The sequence below is a fragment of the Anopheles coustani genome, chromosome 2, assembly GCF_943734705.1.
Source record: "Anopheles coustani chromosome 2, idAnoCousDA_361_x.2, whole genome shotgun sequence".
Classification (NCBI taxonomy): Eukaryota; Metazoa; Arthropoda; class Insecta; order Diptera; family Culicidae; genus Anopheles; species Anopheles coustani.
In genome coordinates, this window is record NC_071289.1 from 9,709,066 (window position 1) to 9,731,904 (window position 22,839).

At 44.4% G+C, this 22,839-nt stretch overlaps 5 protein-coding genes across 5 annotated transcripts; 2 read left to right on the forward strand and 3 right to left on the reverse strand.

Annotated features, from left to right (window-relative positions):
- Positions 1–6,001: 6,001 nt before the first annotated feature.
- Positions 6,002–9,191, forward strand: LOC131262083 (PI-PLC X domain-containing protein 3). Its single transcript, XM_058264002.1, has 2 exons — positions 6,002–6,341; positions 6,412–9,191. Exons 1-2 carry the CDS (start codon positions 6,085–6,087, stop codon positions 7,145–7,147), a joined length of 993 nt encoding a protein of 330 aa, XP_058119985.1. The 5' UTR covers positions 6,002–6,084; the 3' UTR covers positions 7,148–9,191.
- A 125-nt stretch (positions 9,192–9,316) lies between these two features.
- Positions 9,317–11,514, reverse strand: LOC131262294 (PAT complex subunit CCDC47). Its single transcript, XM_058264264.1, has 4 exons — positions 11,357–11,514; positions 10,281–11,227; positions 9,867–10,211; positions 9,317–9,779 (listed from the first exon to the last, which is right to left on the reverse strand). Exons 2-4 carry the CDS (start codon positions 11,208–11,210, stop codon positions 9,540–9,542), a joined length of 1,515 nt encoding a protein of 504 aa, XP_058120247.1. The 5' UTR covers positions 11,211–11,227; positions 11,357–11,514; the 3' UTR covers positions 9,317–9,539.
- A 1,086-nt stretch (positions 11,515–12,600) lies between these two features.
- On the reverse strand, positions 12,601–17,345 carry LOC131262079 (uncharacterized). Its single transcript, XM_058263999.1, has 5 exons — positions 16,995–17,345; positions 16,743–16,917; positions 16,335–16,617; positions 13,735–16,273; positions 12,601–13,659 (listed from the first exon to the last, which is right to left on the reverse strand). The coding sequence occupies exons 1-5, from the start codon at positions 17,053–17,055 to the stop codon at positions 13,307–13,309; spliced, it is 3,411 nt and encodes a 1,136-aa protein (XP_058119982.1). The 5' UTR covers positions 17,056–17,345; the 3' UTR covers positions 12,601–13,306.
- An 808-nt stretch (positions 17,346–18,153) lies between these two features.
- On the reverse strand, positions 18,154–20,419 carry LOC131262747 (uncharacterized protein KIAA2013 homolog). The gene is made up of 2 exons (XM_058264812.1): positions 20,188–20,419; positions 18,154–20,125 (listed from the first exon to the last, which is right to left on the reverse strand). The coding sequence occupies exons 1-2, from the start codon at positions 20,357–20,359 to the stop codon at positions 18,417–18,419; spliced, it is 1,881 nt and encodes a 626-aa protein (XP_058120795.1). The 5' UTR covers positions 20,360–20,419; the 3' UTR covers positions 18,154–18,416.
- Positions 20,420–21,278: 859 nt separating this feature from the next.
- On the forward strand, positions 21,279–22,115 carry LOC131262027 (transmembrane reductase CYB561D2-like). Its single transcript, XM_058263928.1, has 2 exons — positions 21,279–21,504; positions 21,567–22,115. The coding sequence occupies exons 1-2, from the start codon at positions 21,313–21,315 to the stop codon at positions 22,113–22,115; spliced, it is 741 nt and encodes a 246-aa protein (XP_058119911.1). The 5' UTR covers positions 21,279–21,312.
- The last annotated feature ends 724 nt before the right edge of the window (positions 22,116–22,839 follow it).

The following is a 22,839-nucleotide window of genomic DNA, read 5'->3' on the forward strand; positions in this document are numbered from 1 at the left end:
TTTGTTTTGCAATTAGGTTTTTGTTACCAAAGAGAGGCGCTGAGAGTAACAACTCGCGTAGAAAGAGCATAGGAGCATCGCACGAAAAACGGATACAAAGCGCAAGTGGCGACTCGCGTTACTATGAATAAAACATCAAATGGAATTTTGCTTGCCCGCGGATAGATATGTGCTATCAGAGAGTTAGTCATTGTTTTAAGATTGAATTGTGAGGACGTGCTTCACTTGCACTTCAATGGTTCCTCGAATGGGCCACGGGTAAAAGTGCTAGTTTGCCGTTACAGAAACTAACTACATTTTCTTCATTTGCTTTGCGAGCAAACGCTTGAAAGTGAATCGTGAAAATAATGTTCGGTATTGATAATCAAATTGTTTGTTGCTTCTCTTGGTTGAGCTAAGGTTGATGCCAGACAAAAAAAGTGTTGTGCCAATCGAAAATGCTGTGTAAGATTCGGCATCTGGAATCTCAAGGCTAAAGCTATCAGTGAAATGATACATCTTTTCCGATTGAAACGGGATGGACTGCAGAAGTGGTAAAGGATAAAGAAGGTTGTCGTCTCTAGCTGCTACTTCCACCCATGTACCAAGAAAGGTCTACTTCTTAAATAGCATCAACTCTCAGAAGGAATTGACCTAAACATAGAATTAAAGGTAAGTCACACTGCCCAGCAATAGGATTGTTTACGAACGGATATGAAATCTACTCGTTCCGTTGAAGCCTTGGAAAGTTGTTGCTACACAACTTCTAGAATCTTGAATAGAGGATTAATGATAACTCTAAGAATGTCTCCAAATTGAGTTTAAAATGCCCATTGTGATTTCTGTACTTCACTAATGTTTCACGAAGATAAACGTGATATTCGATACTAGCGCTTAGGAACACATTCGTTTGTGGAAAAACAATTTTAAATAGCTAGAAATCAGCGATAGACCATATCGCAAGAAAACTTAAATTGTAAATTGCAGTAAATTGACCATTGGAAAAATAAGCTCTCCAAAATTAGATTTCATCTACGATTGTTCTAGAGTTGCATGTATTAAACAAATCGAAAGTGAATCTAAGTGAACATGTTTAGCAGAAGACTCCTTATCAATATCCTGAGTTGTCTTTTCTTTCTTCACCTAAAATGTTTTCTTTAAAATGCTTTAGTTTGTTCCGATTATCATGTTTTTTTTGTACATCTGATCATTAATTTTTTCTTCAACGTATTTCTCAATTTCAATACATATAATTTTACTGGTGAAGACAGCCAGGCAGAAGTTAATAGTCGAATTTTAGCGATTTATATAATTTTTAGGTAACCATTCACGTGGCCGGTACTTTTGCAGTCATAGTAGAGACAAATAGTCCTGCTCGTCCACCAGATTCACACCATCGTTTGTCCGCATTGCGTATACACGCTTCGCTTGGCAAACCTTCGTCTGTGGCAACTTCTCGACGTAATCGAACAGCACATCCTTGCGTTCGATCGTGTCGAATAAAGCGGAATAGGGAAAAACCGTGGTGTCACGACACGAAGCAAAACAAACTGCAAAACGCAGCATTGCGAAACAAACTCCCAATATAACGGCAGACCCGTTCGATATTGACCCAAGAGGAGCCTCCGATATAAGCAGGCCATTGGGAACAAAGATATGTTTGCACCGGCACCTCCCGTCAACTGCAGACATTATTTAAATGATCGCAGCACGTGCTGGTCATCAGAGTTTCATTCTGTGCCGTGTCGTTTGCACAGATTAATCTGTTTAAAAGGCGGTGCGTGCGGCGGTTCCGCTTTCCCAGTAGTGCATCCTATTAACTTTCCCAGGGGCGTGTTACTGGCATCCGCAGTGCGTCTTTCGTTAATTGTCATAGACAGGAAATTCAATTAGTATCCACCGCGAATCGAACAAATTCTCTTAAGAATCGAGTGGAAAGCGTTCAAAATTCAGCTTTACTCGAGCTGAGGTAAAAGTTGTTTCTTTTTTGTTGAATCAATTATCATCATTTTGCATGTTTGTATCATTAAGGTTTAAATTAACTTTAAAACCCATTATTATCCTGAACATGATAAATCCTTAAATTTCAAATTGTTCTTCCACATGGGGTCGTTTGTGAAAGTTTTATAATTTTGTTCGCGCGCGTAACGCATTTACCTAAATTCGTGAAGCAAAGTCTAGTTCAATCGATATGCTGTGGTTTCGTTTCCGCGAAACTAACCAACGATTAATCTACAGCTGCAATGAAAATCTGGTCTGCTCGCAAGAAGGAGCCGCTGAGGACATCGAGCGCGACAAGTAGTTTATGCTGAAGCGCGGGTTCTATTTTTAGGCCTCATCGGCCCGATCAAATTGTGGCCTGAATAATTTGTTCCGATAAACCCCTGTTTACGTGGTTTACGTATGGCCTCGTTTTGATTGGAATTGAAACTCAAGTATCAAGGAGTAAACGCAATGAATTTATAACAAGGTTTAATACCGTTCGCCCCAGAACACAGAGGCCGTCGTTCGTCGTTCGATTCGATCAAATGTAAAATTCAATCTCTTTAAGTAAACATTCGGTAGAGAACGATCGATGAAAAGATCTATGCCTACTTTGTTTTTCATGATTTTCCAGTATCAGAATCCTTTGTTTTTCGCAAACCCAACAATTACCGCAGCCAATTTTCAAAAGTATTTTTAGAATCCTCTTACTGTGACAATTCCTGATGGTGTTTGGCGCCCGCCAAGTTCTGTACATTATTCAATGGTAAAATTTTTCGCACACACGTGTTGCGTCCGATGGCGTTTGTAGAATCCCATAATGCGGCAGCAAAAAGGCGCTAAAGGTAAACGCTGCTCGGTGTACTGCCCTTTTTTTCGGTACGGTAATGGTTTGTTTTCATACCGTCCCTTTTTTGCTGGTTTGAAGTTAATTAGAATATCCTTTCCCATTTTAAAGCGCCTGTGGGAAATGAGCACCGAAACACACATCATCCCCCGCACCAGCGTGTTCGCTTTGAACTTCCCATTTCGCTTTATGTTTCCCGGCGAGTTCCCTTCCGTTCCTCCTTCTTTAAACACATATCAAACAGATTGGATGCACATGTTTTAAAGGAACTATCCTTTCAGTTGGCGTGGACGTTTCATCGTTTAGGGGCGGTATTATTTATTCGAGTGATAATATTTATGTTGAGTTTTTGAAAGGTGAAAAAGATTTTCTGAATATCAACAGAGGTTTGTAGGAGAATACCCAAAGTTTTAATGCATCAAAAGTTTTGGAAATAATATGAAAAAATTTTTTTAATTTTTTTATATTTTTCTTGTATGTTTTACAGACCTACCCCAGGTGACAAAATTGACGGTTATTTTTGAAAAATGCAGTGAAATTGCCCTAAATCCCACCGATGTTTGAATGTATGGGTGCGGAATTTCGTATCGCCGTGTACATACACGGACTGATGAATGTTTTCTTCTTGAACATTTTTCTAAGCTGGCTGTGCATCAGTTTTGAGCTGTCACTGGTGTTTTCATTTGGTAATGCGACTGTGCATCGTGCGGACTTGTTCAGCGTAAATAAAAGATGATAATCTTTATTAATCACACATGTTTTCATGGAATAACAAGAAAAGAGGTAAGAGAAGCCTTTTTCCGGGAACATATTTAGCATCATCATCAACGTCGGTCGAATGTAGGTGTTGAATGAAAAAACGTCAACAAACCAGAGGTTTGTATCAAAACTTGTTAACACGGCGGGAGTGAATAAATCACAACCGTTGAAGGAAGTTTTGTTTTAAATATTCCATCTCTTGAACTTCATATTCGATATAGGGTTTTTTGAGAAGTAGAACTTCGCACAACGAACTTGGTGGCTTCGGGAATTCTCTACAAACTCGCAACAAACAATTAGAATGTGCTGATGAACGATGTGATCGCCATCGTCAGTTCGCTGCTGCAATAGTGCAACCAGCGGATATTCGACGAAAAGATGCCAATAGCTTTCGAATTGCTGATCGAAGTGATTCAAAACGAGATGTCCCTGGGTAACATAAAGCTACTGCATAAGCTGCTGAGGAATCGGGTGTTTAACTTCCATATCTGGGTGAAATTCTGGGCACATACAATACATCAGTACGATTATCAAGGACGGTCGGAAGTATTGTCGGCGTCACGTCAGTAGATGTTGGACGTGGTACAGGAGAATTTCACGATAGGTACGACACTTCCGCCGCAGGATACCAAAATGGTACTGGAGTCACTGTTGACAAACGTGAAGTGTTACATCCGAAAAGAGTTTAACATTGAAAAGGTTCGTAAGATTCAGGGGACAAGCTTATTCATTTTCCTATTTTTCTCGTTTTGGATTTCATTCGGGCTCACCCTTACCACCACAACGAAGCATGAAGCTACGGTTGATGACACTTTGGCGCCGAGGAAGCTGATCAAGTTCATTACCGATATGCTAAACACGAAGCGAATTTCGAGCAAAAAAATGCTGTCCTGCGATTCTACGATCCATCACTTGAGTGCCACAACCTTTAATCGGGGTTGTTTTCCTTCATGCTCAGCAGCAGCAGCGAGGAGAATGCTTCCTCTCAATAATCGGGTAGGTCGGTGATAAAAGATGTTACTTTCACAAAGCGTAGTGAAAAGTTGGATAGCAGCGCTGGAAACAGTGTCGAGTCGCCGGGTGTGAAGTACGCTGAAGAAAATGACGCAGATAACCTCTTGTGCCTTGTAACGAGCAGTCTGTGGCTAGGTCAGACTGCATTAGCTTAACCATGCTCGCATCGTAGTTTGCGCTTGCATTCTCGAGATGGGTATTCAGGCTGGACTGATCGATCTTACTTGTCCTGCGGCACCGATAGAACGTAGCCCAATTGCCCTCTGGCATACGATCCAGTGGAAAAAGTGTTCTATGAAGCTACACGACGGAGTGATTTCGCTGCACTGCCATGGTACTCCTGCAGAGCATCAGCAATGACTGGACTGAAATGTCCCACCTGCGTCTCGGTCTGCGAATAACATATTTCCACATCTCTCTCGATTCAGCCGTTTGCACTGTACCAAAAACAACATTGTGGTTCGAAGATAAACAGAGATGCGACTCTAATTTTCTCGATCAGAAGGCGGATAAAACAGCGAGTGGATCAGCAGTATGAAAGCCAACAACACGTTTACCCAGGGCCAAGCAAGGATTATGGTAAGTTTATTGATTTATTTGCGTTATCGCTTCAGCACTCGATAATTTTTATTTGAAAAGTGTTATTTGCAACCGTCCAGCAGGTTTCAACAACAAAGGCCGGAAGGTTTCTGCATTGCTCGTATTGACCGTGGTGGAGCGTTTGCTGCTTGTAGAGGCTATGATTTCGGAAACGAGACAGGACATACAAGCAAAAATAATGCTGGAAAGCCAGGGTAGGCCAATATTTCCAGTGACTGTATCGACGAGGGATGAACTTTATGCAATGATGATGCAGACGCTCTGTTCGCCGCCAGATGCAGCTAACCCTGTGATACAGGACGAGCAGCAAGCTAGGAAGCAGGTTTACTCCATGGTAGCTCGATAAATGCAGTGTTTGCGATTTTGTTGCATTCGAGTTCATCGGGGAAGATTATCCTGTTTGCAAGCAAGGTAAATGTAAACAGGTAATTTTTTGTATATTTGTACTTTTCTATATTTACCTTTTCGTCTTTTTCGTTTCATGACTACGAATTGCAACTAGACGGTTTTTGGAACACGCGAAGAAACTATTCCAGAAAAACTGCTGAGATTGTTAAAATAAATCCTCTGTTTGAATTCGAATTTGTATTTTGTTTTGATTTGATGGCTTTGAGCTGTCAGTTCCGGAGTTGGGATGGAAGGGTTCAATTTATAATAGTAAGGATCGGATCAGTGCACCCACGGTGGGTTCATTTTTCACACACACACTTGCAATTTTGGCTTAATAAGACTGCTATTAATCTTCTATGCAGCCCCTTTCTAAGCCTGGCGAAAATTATCTAAATCGTGTTTTCTGTCACTTGGGACATCCAAAGGTGGATAAAAAGACCAGCAAAAAACGTAGCTTCTTACACAAAACTATCGTCTCGTCCCACCGAAACCGTGAGCGATACGTTTGCAAGATGGCAACCGACTTTACTGAAGACTTGGAAAACTGGATGGGTAGGCTACCGTCCGAGCTGAAGGCTATCCCGATTATCAATCTAGCTATTCCCGGCTCACACGATACAATGTCGTACGGCATCAAGAACAAGGCACCGGTGGCGCCGGACGCTGAGCCGGTGGTAGCCACGCTAAACAAGTTCATTCCCTGCGTGGTACGCCGGTGGGCCGTCACGCAGCGTTACGGCATCCAGGAGCAGCTGAAGGCGGGAGTACGGTAGGTAGCTCGTTGGCGGTGGATTTTATTCTGTGGTTGTTCTCGTTTCATGCCACATTCCCACCCGCAGGTACTTTGATCTGCGGTTCTGTATGAAGCGGCCGGAGAACAAGTTCTACTTTGTGCACGGGTTGTTCAGCGAGGAGATCACGGAACCGCTCGATCAGCTGAAGGATTTTCTGCGCACCCACCCGAAGGAGTTTGTCGTGCTGGATTGCCAGCATTTTTACCTGTTCAACCCGACCGACCATTGCGTCCTGTCGGCCGAACTGAATCGTATCTTCGACCGGAAGATCTACTCGCGCAACGTGAGCCAGCTGAAGGAGTGCACACTCGAGTCGGCCACCGGGAATGGCAAGCAGGTGCTGATCGTGTACCGCAGCGACGCGTGCGTCAACGATCGGTTCTGGCTGAGCCAGGACTGGCCAACGCCCTGGCCGAATGAAATCAACGCGAAGAAGCTGCAGCAGTACTTGGACGAGTCGCTGGCACAGCGTAGCCCCGAAACGGGGTACGTGTCCCAGTGCGTCCTAACGCCGTCGGTGCGGTACATCGTGCCGCGGTTTCTGTCCTCGCTGCGGTCCACCTGCGCCAAGACGGTCGACAAGCAGTTGCTCGAGTGGGTCAAGCTGCAACAGCCGGGCACGTTCGCGGAAGACGAGAAACCGCGGACGAACGTTTTCCTGGCGGATTTTGTTGACATTGCGGACAATCAGTTCTGTAAGGTGGTAATAGGTTTGAACAAAAAGCTTCTCGAGCAGGAAAATAATAGTGCGCAAAGTTCCCCGTCGAAAAAGAGCATGTAAATGAGCATCACTCAACCCGTTTTACGAATCCCTCTTTACTTAACTAATTTTATGAGTTTTTACAATTTTGAGTTTATTCTCTTTGACCGAGCCTTTGCTTGTGTTACGTTCTCAATGCACAACCCCGCTTTCAACGGGGTACTTTCTGGGAGAAATAAAATCCCACATCCTTTTACCCTGTGATACTTTCACTTATTTATCTATTCAGTTCGATAATAATCGCACAAATGCGAAATTGCAATACGCGTATGTCGCGTTGAAGTGATTTTAAATTTAAAATTTATTTAATGACTTCAGATAGCTGGAGGTTTTGATAATTGGGAAAAAAGTAATGAGAGTGACATGAAGGCGGCAACAGGATAACAAAACTAATGTAATCAAAATGTAACAACGTGTAGCATATAACCAAGAAAAACAGTATAACGCGATCAACCACGGACCGCATCTCTCAATCATAGGATATATGCTAAGAAAAGACAATCGATGGTTACAATTATACAAACACGGAAATGGAACACTAAACTTTTCCCCAACTTTCTACTCTGAACTTTTCTCTCTCTCTCTCTTTCAACCGTATGTTAAGCAGGAAGTAGATGTGTGTGGTAAAAGGGACAAATTTAGCCTAACGTTTTTATATACACACGTTCCACGTTGGTGGCAAAGAATCTTTAAACTTTAAACCGTGAACTAATAAGTGCACAGTGCTATGGCGGTAGATAAATATATTTAAATGTTGTCGTTTACTTTCACCAAAACAAACGCAACCAGGAAATTTGGAATATTCGCAGCACAAATGTTTGAAAAGAGAAAATAACGCGCTCACTAGCAGATAACGACGGAATTGGTTTCATCGGCAGACAAGGTGTCGATAATGTATTACTCGTTGGTATGGGTTGTGTTTGAACGCCTCCCAATATATATATATTCTATGCATGTTATCATAAACACGTTCGTCTCAATGTATCTGCACAGAAAACAAAAAAATACAGCAGATAGTAGAAGATTTAACGAAATGGTAAAACATAATGATAACTAGTTAAGAATGAACAATTTAAAGCGTGACGATTTTATAGACCACATTTATTCTGAAGCATCACGTTTGAAACTTACGGGGGGTTAACATATGCTGGGAGCGTAAAAAGAAATAATTAATAAAAGCTAATAGTTTTTCTTCTTCACTCCGCTATCGCCGATGATGTTTGCTCCTTTTTTTCCTCCTGGAAGAACGGGAATTTGCAATAAAAAAAAATAGGGAACACAACAAAACCTGAAATCGGCTCTAAAAGGACAATTGTTTCCTTCAATCTCCGCCAAGAACGGACGTCTTACATACAGGTTCTTTAACCATCAATCAATCGCTTCCCGTCCGACTCTACTGTAGGTGACCTTTTTTGGTCCTAGTGGACACTTACTGATTACGGTCAACCCACTGGTGGCTCACATCACCACATTACTCTACAATGGATAATATATATATTCTAATAGATATACATAAATACATATATTGTAGACCATGTAGCTAGTTTTAACGACTGATCATGAGGAATTTAAAGCATATAGAATATATACAACTAGAAGCACCTTTTTTCCGGGAGAAGAAGCAAAAAAAAACCAACTACGATTAACAGACAGATAAGGGGTGTTTCGACTGAAAATGGGGCAAAACGCAATCTCCGCACGCAATCAGCAAAGGGCCAACGTTAAACTCAATAGTTTAGTCAAACAGACAGAAGTATATATGGTTCGAGAGAGATAGGGTGATACGAGACAAGATAGCTCCGGTGTTATCACCGGCCTCAGATGATGGTTAACTAAATACAAATGCTAGGAATAAGAAAATGAAACAAGATACCGCCGAAACGATAGGAAATCGATGAATTATCACCTCACGAACATGAAGCAGGTAATTTTGTGCGGAAAGAGTAACGCATGTGTAATGTCTAATACGGTGTGGATGTGATGTTTAAACTATTTATGAGCGTTGGTAAGAATTTATAAGGGCTGAATGTATGTGTGTGTCTGTCTGTTTGTTCGTTTGGCCGAGCAGTTTAAAATATTTAAAAAAAACAAGAAATAAAATATACATTTTGCTGGCTCAACAACGTGTACCCCTTCTTGATGGATTGCCATAACTTGTTCCGAACAAAAAAATATATGTTGACAACCTAATTTGTTTCTCACTTCCAATCATTTCGAATTAAAATGATTATTTTGTTTATTTATCTTTTGGTTTCTCGTTATTTAAAGAACGTTTTTCAATCTACCCGAACACAGAACATTACTACAAAAAACGGGGGAAAAAAACTAAACAAAACGTCCCCATCGACTGAGGAAACTGGATCGATCGATCGATCGATGAACACCACACCGAGGAGAGATGCGTCTGGCCTTCTCACAAGGCCTTAATCGAAAGCTGCTTCATCTTGGGGGCCTGCTTTTTCAGCTGGCGCTTCTGTTCCTTCTTTTCCCAGCGGCGCTGCTTTTCGGGGTCCTCTTCGGCGAGCATTTTCTCCTTCTCCGCTTTGCGCTTTTCCTCCCGGCGCAGGGCAGCAGCTTCGGCGCGGGCCTGATGAGTGTTCTTCATGAATTCCTCCTCCACGGTGGCACGGTTCTTGTCTGATTTGGCACGTCCCTGTAGCACACAAAAAAAAAAAAATGTTTTAAAAATAAAACACACGGCCAACTGGGAGTCCTCCTCCCTTTCCATTTCCGTACGTACCTCCTTGGACAGTTTGAAACGCCTAATACGATCCATAAGGTAGAGGACCAGTATGAACAGCGGTTTCATTTCCTCCAGATCACCCTTGACCGGCACGTTGAATCCGCAGTGCAGGATGCGCTTCACGTCGGGGCGCTTCACCTGATTCGGGTCCTCCTGCTGGATCGGGCCACTGTATTGATCCGACACGTGGATATAGTCGATCAGGTGTGAGTATTTGTTTAACGCAGCAACAACCCTTCCGTCTAGCATGCTAGTGGAAGCTTCGGAAATTTCCGATAAAATGGCAAACCCGGGAATGCCGAACTTTTCGTCGGCCTTATTGACTAGACAACAGAATTTACTCTGTGAAAAGAGGACACGGGGTTATGGGAGCGGTTCGAAACAATTTCGATGAAGCGCGGTGTAACTCACCAAATCATTCAGCTCCTTAAACATCTTAGTAGCCTGCCTACGAGTTGCCACACAAAACACAAAGTTTTCCATCGATTCCGCCGACAGTTCGACCTTGATATGCAGCTGATCCTGAACCGGCTTCATAATTCCAGCTATCAGCGACACCAGATCTTGCCGCTTGATCATCTTCAGCTCGACCAGCATGCCCTCGCAGCAGGTCCGTCCGCTGCACCACAGCGTGTACACACTTTCGCTTTCCTTGTTAAAGCTAAAGGTGGACCCTTCCGTTTCCTTTTTGCCATCGTCACCGACCAGGGCAAAGTTGTCCTCGAGTAGCGTCTTGTGTATCGAGAGCCACTGGTTGGCAATGGCGGAGTTCTTCTTGTTGCCCACCAGATAGTTGGCAAAGTAGGCCATCAAGCCGGCCAGCATCAGCATCTCCATCCAGTACGAGTCCCAGTGGGTCCGGAAATGGATCGGTACCTTCGGGATGGTCAGCTTCGGTTCGGCCTGCTTCCCACCGGCACCTCCGGCCGGACCTCCCGCTCGCAGATCATCCTGGTCACCGATGGTGCTTGCGAAACCCTCGAACTCTTCCTCGTCCTGGAAATGCTCAAACTCGTTATCCTCGTCCTCCACGATGGCGTCCTCGTCGTCCTGGTCGTCATCGATCTCCATGAAGTCTTCGTTGTCGTTCACTTCCTTCTTTGGCTGACCCTTTGGTTGGCCATTTCCGGCCATTACTTGTGCACCGGGTGCAGCGGCTTGCTGTTGGCCACCGCCGACGGGCGGTCCCTGCTGTGCGTCAGCGACGACAAAGTCTTCATCATCGAAATCTTCGAACTCGGCAAAATCGTTGTCTTCCAAATTGTCGGCCCCTTGGGCAAGGGTTGTGTGTGGCACTAGGCAGATCACTGCCAAAACGGCCAGCGGTAGTAGCAACCGCATGTTGAATTTGACCAGAACTGGTGGATTTACAGACAGAAGCACAGTGTGTGAAAGGATAAAAAATAGACGTCCCAAAATAAATCACGTACCAGGCACACGCAAGGGTTAACGTGTCTGGTTACCAAGACCCAAGGAGTCGAATTTACCTCAAAATAATCCGCTTTTCTTCAGGGGATGGTTTTACCAATCAAGTTCACGCTGGTAAGCACCTATTTGAAACACATTCCGAGGGAATTAATAGAAACTTCACTTACAATTCGGTCTTTTCGGTGGCTTAACGAGAACTTAATGATATATCGATTTCCCTATCTGACAGATTGTGGTTACGTCCGTCATAAGCTATATCCTACCGTACGTCCAGACTCAGCACATAAGACAAGGTAGGCAATCCGCTTCGAATCTAATAAGTCTTAGCTAGGACTCATGTCGGAAAACGGGGAAATCTTTAACTTGCTATTATAAACCCTAACCAGCTGTGTACGGTAAGACCACGTGACGTCACTCGATGTCATCCGCCAACGGTGCTCTGCGAACTTGCTCCACAGCGCTTCTCAATACTTTGTAAATCTTTTATGTAAAAATAGCGTTTGAAAATTTTTATTTAAAAAAACATCCCCCCTCTCCCCCTAAAAAAAAGAATGATGTAAAGAGTTAGATCCGCTATTCTTTCCATATTGAATTAAAATTTATTTTCCTCACGCAGACATAAGTCAACTTAATTCTGCAGTAATGTTTTCTCGTTACCTTAAGTTTACAATTTTATGCGATTCGTTCACCGGATGAAACTCTTATCCGAATGCAACTTTAACCAATGTACATTTTTTTAGTATTGATGAAAACGTGTATAATGAGCCCTATGTAAAAGAATAGAAAAAAGAGTCAATAATAAGATCGCGCCACGTGCTCAACATGCTACCGCGGTCGTTGAATGAAATGAGACCTACGTTTATCGATTACTAGTTTTTTTTTATAGAATATAATTTTTTTTCTGACGGTTGACGATACCAAACGCGCCCGGTTCTATTTGTACTCCCGTTAAATGGACCGATTATCGATTAGTTGGGGATTTAGAGCGAACCGGAACACCGTCTAAACGTATTTTAAAGTGAAATATCAACAACTGTACACCGTTCCGTATACGTTCTCCTCGCTACGTATAGGTCTATGGTTTGTGTTCTGGTCACACGATGGCTTAGTTCAAAAAATGGGGCATGATAAAATTCGCAATTACATCTTACAGCTAGCGCCTTAACACCCTAATCAAACCCTTTTCACGTCGGTGTTTGTGTTGCCTTAACTTTACACAATTTCTGTAGTACACTAATGATGCAGTTGACAATAACAATTTCGTTTCGACAGTGTGACGCGTATTTCTGATGCGAACGAGGGGGGCATTTAATATCTTACGAGCAGGTAAAGGGTTCAAACAACCGATCGCACCATTCCACTCTATAACTCTACTTTTTTTCTCTAATTCGATAAAGCAAACCATTGCCTTCGGCAGCGTAAGAGAGGGGGAGGGCTTGTGCAGTAAGGTTAGGTCAAGAATAAATTTACAGGCGATTAATGTACAGTTGGCAATGGAAATAATCTAGTTCCGGCCTAAACACCCATTGGATATGGTAGCAGCTGAATTGATTGTTTCCTAACAAATTTCTCAATAAACTTAAACTGATCAAAAAGTCACAATGTTGTTTAACAGTAATCAACTGTAACTGTAAAAGAAATGTACGGGAGTAAGTCACCTGAGGTATTGAGCAGTATCAAGGTGTATGTGTCGAAAATAAATTCACTACGAAAAGTCTTATCACTGTCTAGGGCGTAATCGTTTAAAAACAAACGGGTGGGTGTTATGCGAGAAATAAGTGTAAAAAAACAATTTGATTATTTCTTTTTGCATCATATGTACAAATGTGAGCTCGATGCCCTTAAAAACAGATTCCAAAATAAATAGCAAGTATCGCCAACTATGATTTTGCTCTACACCAGTATGCCGGTGTAATAACTTTTAAGGTAGCGATTGCATTGTACTTTTGAACCAACTGTTTTTATGCTGTTTCGCTCAAACCCTCTTGTTCTAGTGTAGGACTGCTGCTTCAACTTACTGATCGGTTCGCTTTATGCGCCGGTTTGGCCATCGTCGGCAGTACCGTCAGGCCTTCGGCGATTGCCTGTTCGTACGAAAACTGCCGCGTAGAGTAGGTGCCATCGGCGTCGATCTCAAGCAGCTCGCAAACGATATCGTCCTTCATTGAATGCGGCTCATGTGAACTACCGTTTTCGACTGTTTCATCCGCGATCATGTCAGTGCACTGTGCGTACTGCATCATCTCCGTCTGGTCGTCCTCCATCATTCCATTCATGCTGGGATGATGATCCTCCTCCTCCTCCTCCTCCTCCTCCTCTTCGATTATATTATCCGACGTGTGGGCTAGTTCGCGTGACGATTCTGTGAATAAAACATGCCGGATTATGCTGGGACAAACAAAGCAAAAGTTACATCCGAGAGGCGCCGTTTACATACCGTAGCTAATTTCCATCTGTTCGTCGACGATTTCTTCGATGTAGTTTTCATCGTCCGCCACCTCTTCGATAAAGGAATCATAGTTGGCTTCGTCCTCTTCTATAATGATTCCGTGCGTGTCCGTTTCCACGTCGACCACCGTGCGATCCTCTTCATCGTAATCATCTTCCTCGATACCGTCATCCTCCACTATCCTGGCCGAGTCGTCTTCGGGATCTTCTTCGGCATCGGCCGAATCTGTTGCCGACGAGTCGTCGGTGCGGTCCGCTGAGATAACCCCGAAACTAGGTGGAATTGTTTCTTCCACTTGCTTCGATGCTGTCGGTTGCTCCGTTTCAGTCGAGTTGTGATCGTGCTGTTGACTGATTCCGTTGGTTTCCTGTATGGCGTCCATTTTAACCACCACTTCTTTTACCTCTTCACCGTTGTCGGGAAGATTGTGCACTTCGGCGGTGGGTGGTCCCTGTTGAGTGCCATTGGCACGGTCCACTTCCTGCTCCCAGTCTATACTGGGTTTACTCGCAGCTATAGTTGGCGCGTTCGTACTTTCAACACCGCTAGAAGAGCCAAATTTTACCTGCTTCGTCGCCAGTGGCAAATTGGAAGCATTCGAAGCGATCGTTACCGTCGGTAACGATTTTCCGTCCCGTAGAGTTCCTTTGAATGGGATCAGCTGGCTTGCGGAAATCGTTATTTTTCTAACCGTAGGAGCATCGAGAGCTGCTGGCACGATTGAAGGGGCACCATCAACCGAAATGGAGCGAATTGCTGGCTGAACATTGGCGACCGGCTTCACTAAACCACCGGTCGCAATTTCCATCGGTGTCAACACATGAGCGACTTCCGAGGACAGCTTGTCGGGGGCAAACAGTTGTTGTCTCATCTGGGCCGTCGCTTCTTTGCGATCCGTGTCGAGGTCAAAGGACGCAACGTTGTTCAGATTCGGTACCGGCTGTACGATCACCTTTGGTGGACTCCGTGTCACTGCTGGTGCTCCCGCCGGCGGGTCGACGATGCATTTGGAGATGCTTATCTTCTGCCCCACATTAAGAATGCCCTGTACGTTGGATTTCGGCAATATGAACACATTGCTTTTTGTCATTCCCGCGGCACCGATCGGAGCCGACTGTGGTGCTGGTGATGGGGCAACCAACGGCATAAGTTGTGTCTTGCTCACGGACAGTTTGCTACCACTCTTGACCGGCGTAAAACCGGCAATGTTCGGTTGCTTCAGGGGAAGGACGTTGTTCACAACTGGCGGTGTAAGGACCGGACCGAATTCTACGTTCGATTTACCCGGCACACTTGAAGAGGTTAGGTCAGAACTCTGGGTAGGGTTATTTGTGGCAATTACGTCACCAACAGAGCTGGTGGTAACAGAAACATGGGCCGCTGCAGAAGGAAAAGAAGATAGCGATTCTTTTCCAGCGATATTGCTATCGCTCGGAACGGGAGAGCTTTCCTCCACTTCCTCGGGGCTTGAAGAAATTGCCATCGGAGGGATGTGTAATGTTACTCTCGGATTCGATATCTCTTGCTGCAGTTTGTTCGGTTTGATTCCGACGGCTGTATCACGGCTTTTGGATGAAATCCAATCACTCGTATGTTCGGCCAAGGGTAAACCCAGGCTAGCCAACGTTGCCGCCGCCGCCGATGTGGGGATGAGTATATTTTTACTGTTTGTTCTCTTTTGATAGTTCAACAGCGCTTGAGGTAAACCTTTCGCACCGGAAGGGAAATTGTTAGGGCCACGCGAAGGTACGGTACTCGTATTGACTCCTTTCTGCGGTGGCATGCTATTTGTGGGGTTCAGTTTAGACAAGTTGTACTGAATATCCTTTTTAGAGGAAGGCAAAATGCCCTGCTGGTGCTTGTATGAGTGTAAATGGCCCGATGAGGGTGGCGGATAATTTGCCGACGGATGTACAGGAGACGACGGTGTCTGGCCTCTGGAGGTGGAAAAACTGCCGGGTGAAAACATTCCCGACTGCCCTCCCTTGGAGTGCCCCAGCGGGGCTGGGTATGGCATATTGGATGTTAAATGCTGTTGCAATTGTGGCGGTTCGGGGTAAAAGTTGCCTCCGTTTGTGGCCGACACCAGATCGAAGGGGACAGCGTAAGAGTGCATCAGATGAGGGCTCGGTATGCTCGTTGCCTTGGACGACTGTTTAGTGCTGTTTACCGGTCCATTCTTGCTCGGTTTCCCGGCCGGGTAGGGTGATTTTACCTTGCTTTGTCGTTTGGTGCCTTGAGATTTTTTCCTCGAACGTTCGCTGCTTTTCGTGTTGGGTTTTTCCGAAATTTTGTTCGGGGTATTACTTGCAACTAGCGGGCTGTTGGAGTTGTCCAACAGTATATCGCTCAGCGAAGGTTGCTCGGTCGTGTTGCCAGTTGATGTCGTGTCCGGCGCGTCCTGCCTATTCTCAGACGACTCAACAACGGCCACTTCTTCCGGTGCGTGTGTGGATGCTTCCGCTTTAGATTCCTCGGTCCGCTTAACATCGATGTTGATATAGCTTTTAGCCATAATATCCTGCAACTGTAAAGAGATTTTATGTTGAAAATATAGTTAATAAAAAAACGGCAAAATGTAATCTTACCGGGTCCGATGTAACCACGGCGGCATCCCGTTCGAATCCCTTCTCGAACAGGGAGAGCTCTTTTCGCACCAGCTCAAACTTGAACATTTCCTCTTCGGCCTTTTTGAGTCGATTGCAGGACGTGTTGGCGGGATGCGGTAGCTTGCAGTTCGCACGGGTTAGCTGCTCGTATACGGTGTTGGCGATGTACGTGAGTGCGGTGTGCGGTACCGACCTTGGTAGAATGGGAAATGCTCGATGGCCCTCGCGGCGCCAATCTTGCGAACTGTTTGGTCCGCAGATTCTAAAGCACGAAACGAAAGGAGACGAAATCGGGCACATAAGCACAACACGAATAAAATATTGAAAAAAAAAACTGCTGACGGCACGACGCACACTAGGTGACACCTTTACCCTCAAGCTACTTACATTTCGGCCACCGTGTAGAGTCGCTCGTCGTTCGCCACGCGTCTTGCCTCTGCCCGATGCCGATCGTTTGAAATGTGCAGAATTCGTCGAAGATCTTCCAGTATCCGCAGTTTCTCCTTGCACAGAAAGCCCTGTGCTCGAAAGGTGCTGATGAGGCTGCCATAGGATTCCAGCTCTGCGTAGTGGTGTGATAAAAGGTGAGTAGAAATAAACATCAAAATGTCGAACTTATTTCGCGCCGCTACCGCTTACCGAGCCTTCGGAGCACACCCCGACACTCTTCCTTCGTCATGTCCAGCTTCATTGGCCACATTTTTGCTCATATAAGGTAGTTGCTATTGCTTTCTTTGTTACCCAGAAGCTGTAAAACACACAGCCAACGTTGTGCGTTTGTGGCTTGTGGCCCGTGCTTTCAATCAGAAATCAAAACACTTTACTTCCGTTCTCACAAATGCCGAACTTCAGCACAAACTAACATTATTTGGCCCCGCACGGCATGACCTAGGATGCACCGGTGCGTTTCCTTTTTTACGACCCGGTATTCACTTCGCTTTTCCGTGCCGTTCCGATGCGGGATTAGACGGGCGCAAATTAGTTTTTCGTTCCGTGTTCCTCAACTGAATTGGCATAATATGCCTATCTTTCCATTTGTGTTTATGAGACGTCAAAATTTTTATTTTTACCTCGCGCTGGCAACACTTCGGAAGCGTGCGGGCACCTTTTTTGTATGTATACATGGCGGAGCATTCGAGGAACGATGTAAACAGATTGTTTTAAATTCATTTGACAGCACTTCCGATCGAACAAAAAATTACTAAATTCGTGTGTAAAAGGATGAAAATACTCACTCGAAATTCTTTAATGTTATAGATTATTTTTAAAACCCGTTACACATGGATTTGTTGATAAATTTATACTAGATTCTCACTGATGCCCCGATGTTCAACTGACGTTTCAAATCTATATTGCATTGATTGAATTGAGGAACTTTATTTATTCAAGCGAACAAACAATTTCATTACTAAATATCCATGTTCATGCGATCAAGTAAATCGATAAAATTAAAGAACTCGTTCAATTATAAACAGCAAAACGAAAGTGCGAAAAATCGTAAACATTGCTGAACGTGCTACAAACAAAAACAAGACGCTCGAGAAAAGTATTTCGCGCTTTTCCAGAAACCCCGCTGGCAACACTGGCGGGATGCTGTGGGTTTGTCAACTTCAAATGTTTTGACAATTTATCTGTTTTAAAATTCTATTTCCTGCAAAAAAGACGGTCGTTGAAATGGTCAAAAATGTATTTAAATAAACCTAAGCATACTGGCAGTAATCTGCTGTTAAATAATTTCGTGAAACTTCTAAACCTCGAGGCATTTAAGTTTAAATCCAAACAAACCCCACCGTTGAGTTCAATATTCCACACTTTTATTTTGCTTTGCTTTCAATTAATACTTTCTAGAGGGTTGTTTTTGATATAAAAAACGACGCCTTATTGTTTTTAACTTAAGACACACTTATTGCCTGTACGGTTAAATATATTGTGCTAGCAATAACGTCGTGGTCTTTGTCGCGTGGAAAAATCATCGTACAATCAACGTTGGAATCAACCGAAAGGCCGGGAGGAAAGATAAACTAAATATTTACATAAGATGAAATAACACGTCCTCGCGTCCTACGGTTTGCTGTAACGGTAACGCATCTTGTCCGGTGGTTCGCAATATTCCTTCACTATTAGCTTACAAAGGAACACATGAAAAACAATGATAATCACGCATATCGAAACCCAGAACAGTGTGGGTAGCCCACCGAGATGGTGCCCGTGGCGGTGCAGGGCAATCACGTGGTGCTCGTGGGCGGGCGCTTCGACGACCTCCTTCACGTGGATGGCATGTCGGAGATCTTCCATGTGCTTCCGGTCGGACGTAATGTAGAGAATGGAGGTCACCGGTTCGGTAAGTTTCACTGGGAACATGAGCCGGGATTGTCGCAACTGTACCGGATCATCGAGACAACCCGCATCGCAGGCGTAATAATTCCGATCGGACCGATCCAAGGCCACGTACATTATGGCCTTGTTGTCATCCCGCACGGTAATCGAGATATTTAAATGCGTCATGTTACCGTAGTTCAGTCGACGGAAGTCGTAGTCGCGATGCAAATACTTTGGATGAATGTTCAACTCCAGATGTTGATTGCTAAAACGGAATCCTCCGAAACTGAGCACCATCGCCTGAACGATACCACTCGCGCCCGCCTTGATTAGATTGTGGCAGCCCTGTTTCTCCAAAGTAAGCATCCAAGATCCAACCACAGCATTAAGCTCCTCGAACGAAGACATCTGACGCCACAAGTTCTCTGCCTGCAGTGTATGATAGCTGTCGTAGCAGCCTTCCGCGTACGTCAAAGCTCGAGCTATTTCATCCTTACGGCTTGCCGTAACCGACTGTTCGTACTCGAAAGCTCGTGCCTGCGAAATCACGGCGTACATCGTTGCATTGATATTGTTACCGTTTAAGGTATTTTCTGCCTTCGATGTGCTGATGTGGAAGCCCGTTTCCCAAAGTTTGTTCCACACGGCAATATGATCCCGCTTCAAATTATGATAAGCATTATGTTCGCCGTGTTCCGCCGCTACGAGTGCCTTGTTCATCGCATCGACCGCTTGCTTTTCAATCAATTCTTTATGTACCGTATACTTGTCGCGTGGAATCGGGTCCGAGTAGTGTATTGTCAGCAGCAGCTCCAGCTTTGTGGTTCCCCGTTTTTTCAGCGTCAACACACGTGGCAATTTGCGCGCCACAATCGATACCGCACGCACCTTACTGTCTTCCGTGTTTCCCGGTACTGGCATCGTGTCGACCATGCCTGTAACCACCTGGTACTCTAGTATTGCGGAACCATGCTGCAGTTTGATACTCTTCACTATGGCGGATGGCCAATCGGAGATGCGGGGCACGATCAGTTCTATGTCGGTCAGCTGATTTTTTGTGTTTGTAAGCTGGATTTCCTGCACCAACACGGAAGGCATCGTACGATGGGCATAGTACTGGTACGAAACATGGTAACCCTCGGGAAAACATTGAAATCGATGCACGATCCCGCTTAGGTATTCTACGACGGTTGCCTCCCTGCTAGGAGACTGACCCCCGCTAACTACACTGACGATTGGATGAAAGTTAATGGGCTGCTGAAGGGCCCGACCGCGGTAAATGTTAAGGTGTGCATCAGTATGCACCTCCAACCCGAACCATCCGTTACCCACGTACGGGATTGCGTCATGCTCGTGAGGGAAAGCCGGCTGGTGCCGAATATTGACGTTGTACTCGAGGTTCTGCAGATAGAATGGTGTCAATCGATCGTCCATGCAGCGCATCGTCTGATCTACTCGAGTGGAAAACATTTTCAATACCAGAATGTCTATCGTTCACGCAATGACAACCTACCTCTGGCTGGTTCTGCATGTCCAAATAACCACCGCAGAAACGACGGTCCGATGTACAGCAAGAATACGGCTACGACGAAAAGCAGCAAGAAAAGTTTCCGATACGACAGATTCCCATCGAATGTTCGTTTAAGGCGACGCGTCAAATCACTGGTATCGAATTTGTAGTTCATTTTGTGCTAATCCATCGACCGGGGCACGGTCGTGCGAAAAAACTGCTCAACGCAAACAAATCACACAGGCTGCTACGTTACAGCAAAAACATATTTTTATTTCATTACGCCCACCCGAAGGGTTGGTACTAGTGTTGTGCTTAATGAATCTTTTGGCGAGATTCATTCATATGAATCTTTCATCTAAGATTCATTCCGATTGATTCATGAATCTTCGGATTCGAATCTTCAAAGTTTATTGAATCTTTCGAAATCTTAATGAACCTCCATGAATCTTTCATGGATCTGTCATGAATCTCCCCGATTGTTTAATAGGCGTGGACAATGCGACTAAAAACAAAAAAAAGGAGTGCCTCAACCCATTTTTGGCTGGTGACTATTCACCACTTGGTATGTCTTTGGGATTCATGAATCTCTGATAAGGGAGAGATTCATTCAGATTCATGAATCTGAATCAGATTTACACAACTCTAGTTGGTACGCGTTTATAGTGTAGCGTTTTACTACGATTACAGGCAAAATGTACTGAAAATCCAAGTTTGAGATCGATTGGGCTCTATATTTCAAACTTGTTTCAAATGGTACATAAATTGTACGGACAGCCGAATCAAAACAAAAACATACAAACCCTTCAGAAATGGGTGATTTAATGACCGGGCTTGAAAGGGAGTTGTCTACCACAAAATATTAGAACACTGCAAACAATATAATGGCGCTGTTTTCACCGATTTATACCACACGTGGCCAATTTTTAAGTTCAGCGGAAGTTACCTTAGTAGCTAATTATGTTTAGTTTTCGCTGAGCCTCAAATAAACAAGTTTTAGTGCCCGGCATTTTTCTACTGGCGATAGACATTCAACGCCCCTCAGATCGTACGACTGATCATTTGAGTGTGAGCTCCAGTGGAGCAAAGTTAGAAGTTTTCTAGGGTTTGTTAAATTTAGTACGAATAATGGACGAGTTGGATATCGACGAAAATGTTCTACGTAGACCGAGAACTAAAATATCGTTTATCTCGTGTTTGGTATTCAATTTTTTGCACCCACTTTGTATATTTGTACCTTCCATATTGATAATAGCTGTTTGTTGGAGCCGAGGATTAACTCATCTGTTTACCTGGCACGTGTTCCTAACGGGATTGGGGGTAAGTCATGAAAGTATAATTTATTTAAAAAAATCATACTAATTGCATTAATTGCCTTCCAGTTCCATCTGCTAATGGCCGCAGGAGTAGCGTTGCCGAACGGAGGAAATAGTTTGACCCGAAACTCGACACATTCTACCCGTAAAACCATCCACTGGATCCTGCAAACTGTCGGCGGAGGATGTGCGCTGATAGGAACCGTCCTTCAGTACATTAACCGCGAAACAAAACTAAAGCCTCACTTCGTGTCTACGCACTCGATCGTCGGATTGATTGCAGTGATTTTTGTCCTTCTCAGCCTACTGAACGGTGTGTCTGCTCTGTTTGGCTGGAAACTCCGTCGGCTCCTGAGCCCATCGTTGACCAAGCTGATCCATAATGCCACCGGAGTGGCCACGTTTGCCATGGGAATGTGTGCGATCGCCTTGGCGTATGAATACCATATATTTAAGGAGAATTTTGCCTTCGTAGTTCGTGTATCTCTCGTGATCATAACGGTCGCCACATGCGTGATGAGTTTGTTTGGTGTTCTGAAAAATATCTACAACTATCTTTACGAGGCATATTTAGGATGTAAAAGCACTGAATACATACTAGATGACGTTGAATAAATACAAATAAGTCAATGGCAAACAAACAGAGTTGAGATTTCGCGCGGTTCGCTGTTGCTATCGCAAGCAGATTATAGAGGACTGCTCACAGTAGTGTTTCGTATGAATGAGATGAATGTGTTTGGTTGTAGGTTGTGACCTAAATTATACGGTGGGTTGTTTTGGTTCTGAGAGGGTGTGGAATTCCCGTTCGACGTTAGAATTGCCTGGCGTGTCCCACAGACGATAACGCAATTGCGGAACTAGATAATCGTTATCAAAAAAAGTCGAATTTTATTTTTGGTGAGTAGTCATAAAATTGTGTGAAGTCGGATAGTTTGAAATTACGATTTGCGGAATACTAAAGACGGGAGAATTCCGCATCTAGACCGCTAAACTGATACTGACGATTGGTTCCGAGGACCGTGCTCATGGAAAACCCACAATCAGTTGGGGGGGGGGATGCCCACGATGGCGTATCGGATCGCGCGCTCGAGGCCTCTAGTTACTCACGTAGCATCTCGCACACGTCCGACAGATAGCAATCACCAGACGGAGACACAAAGACGCGCCCCGCACCTAGTACGTCATAACGCGAAATGGGCGACACATACTCGCTGGTCAATCAGTAGTGCGCTAAGCGCTGTGCACCAGCACTGCACTAATGTTGATAATCCGGTGGAAAAAGGAAAAAGCATCGAAACAGCGGCGTTGTATTGGATTGATAGTCGGTGTACAAAACCAA

Excerpts from the sequence above, each read along its gene's own strand:
- LOC131262083 (XM_058264002.1), top strand. The coding sequence starts at position 6,085 with ATGGCAACCGACTTTACTGAAGACTTGGAAAACTGGATGGGTAGGCTA. Across the intron at positions 6,342-6,411 it reads CAGCTGAAGGCGGGAGTACG|GTACTTTGATCTGCGGTTCT; the intron begins GTAGGTAGCTCG and ends TCCCACCCGCAG.
- LOC131262294 (XM_058264264.1), bottom strand. The coding sequence starts at position 11,210 with ATGCGGTTGCTACTACCGCTGGCCGTTTTGGCAGTGATCTGCCTAGTG. Across the intron at positions 10,212-10,280 it reads TTAAGGAGCTGAATGATTTG|AGTAAATTCTGTTGTCTAGT; the intron begins GTGAGTTACACC and ends CTCTTTTCACAG. Across the intron at positions 9,780-9,866 it reads GTTTCAAACTGTCCAAGGAG|GGACGTGCCAAATCAGACAA; the intron begins GTACGTACGGAA and ends TGTGTGCTACAG.
- LOC131262079 (XM_058263999.1), bottom strand. The coding sequence starts at position 17,055 with ATGTGGCCAATGAAGCTGGACATGACGAAGGAAGAGTGTCGGGGTGTG. Across the intron at positions 16,618-16,742 it reads CTCTACACGGTGGCCGAAAT|AATCTGCGGACCAAACAGTT; the intron begins GTAAGTAGCTTG and ends TTCGTGCTTTAG. Across the intron at positions 16,274-16,334 it reads CCGTGGTTACATCGGACCCG|TTGCAGGATATTATGGCTAA; the intron begins GTAAGATTACAT and ends ATCTCTTTACAG.
- LOC131262747 (XM_058264812.1), bottom strand. The coding sequence starts at position 20,359 with ATGAACTACAAATTCGATACCAGTGATTTGACGCGTCGCCTTAAACGA. Across the intron at positions 20,126-20,187 it reads ACATGCAGAACCAGCCAGAG|ATCAGACGATGCGCTGCATG; the intron begins GTAGGTTGTCAT and ends CCACTCGAGTAG.
- LOC131262027 (XM_058263928.1), top strand. The coding sequence starts at position 21,313 with ATGGACGAGTTGGATATCGACGAAAATGTTCTACGTAGACCGAGAACT. Across the intron at positions 21,505-21,566 it reads TGTTCCTAACGGGATTGGGG|TTCCATCTGCTAATGGCCGC; the intron begins GTAAGTCATGAA and ends ATTGCCTTCCAG.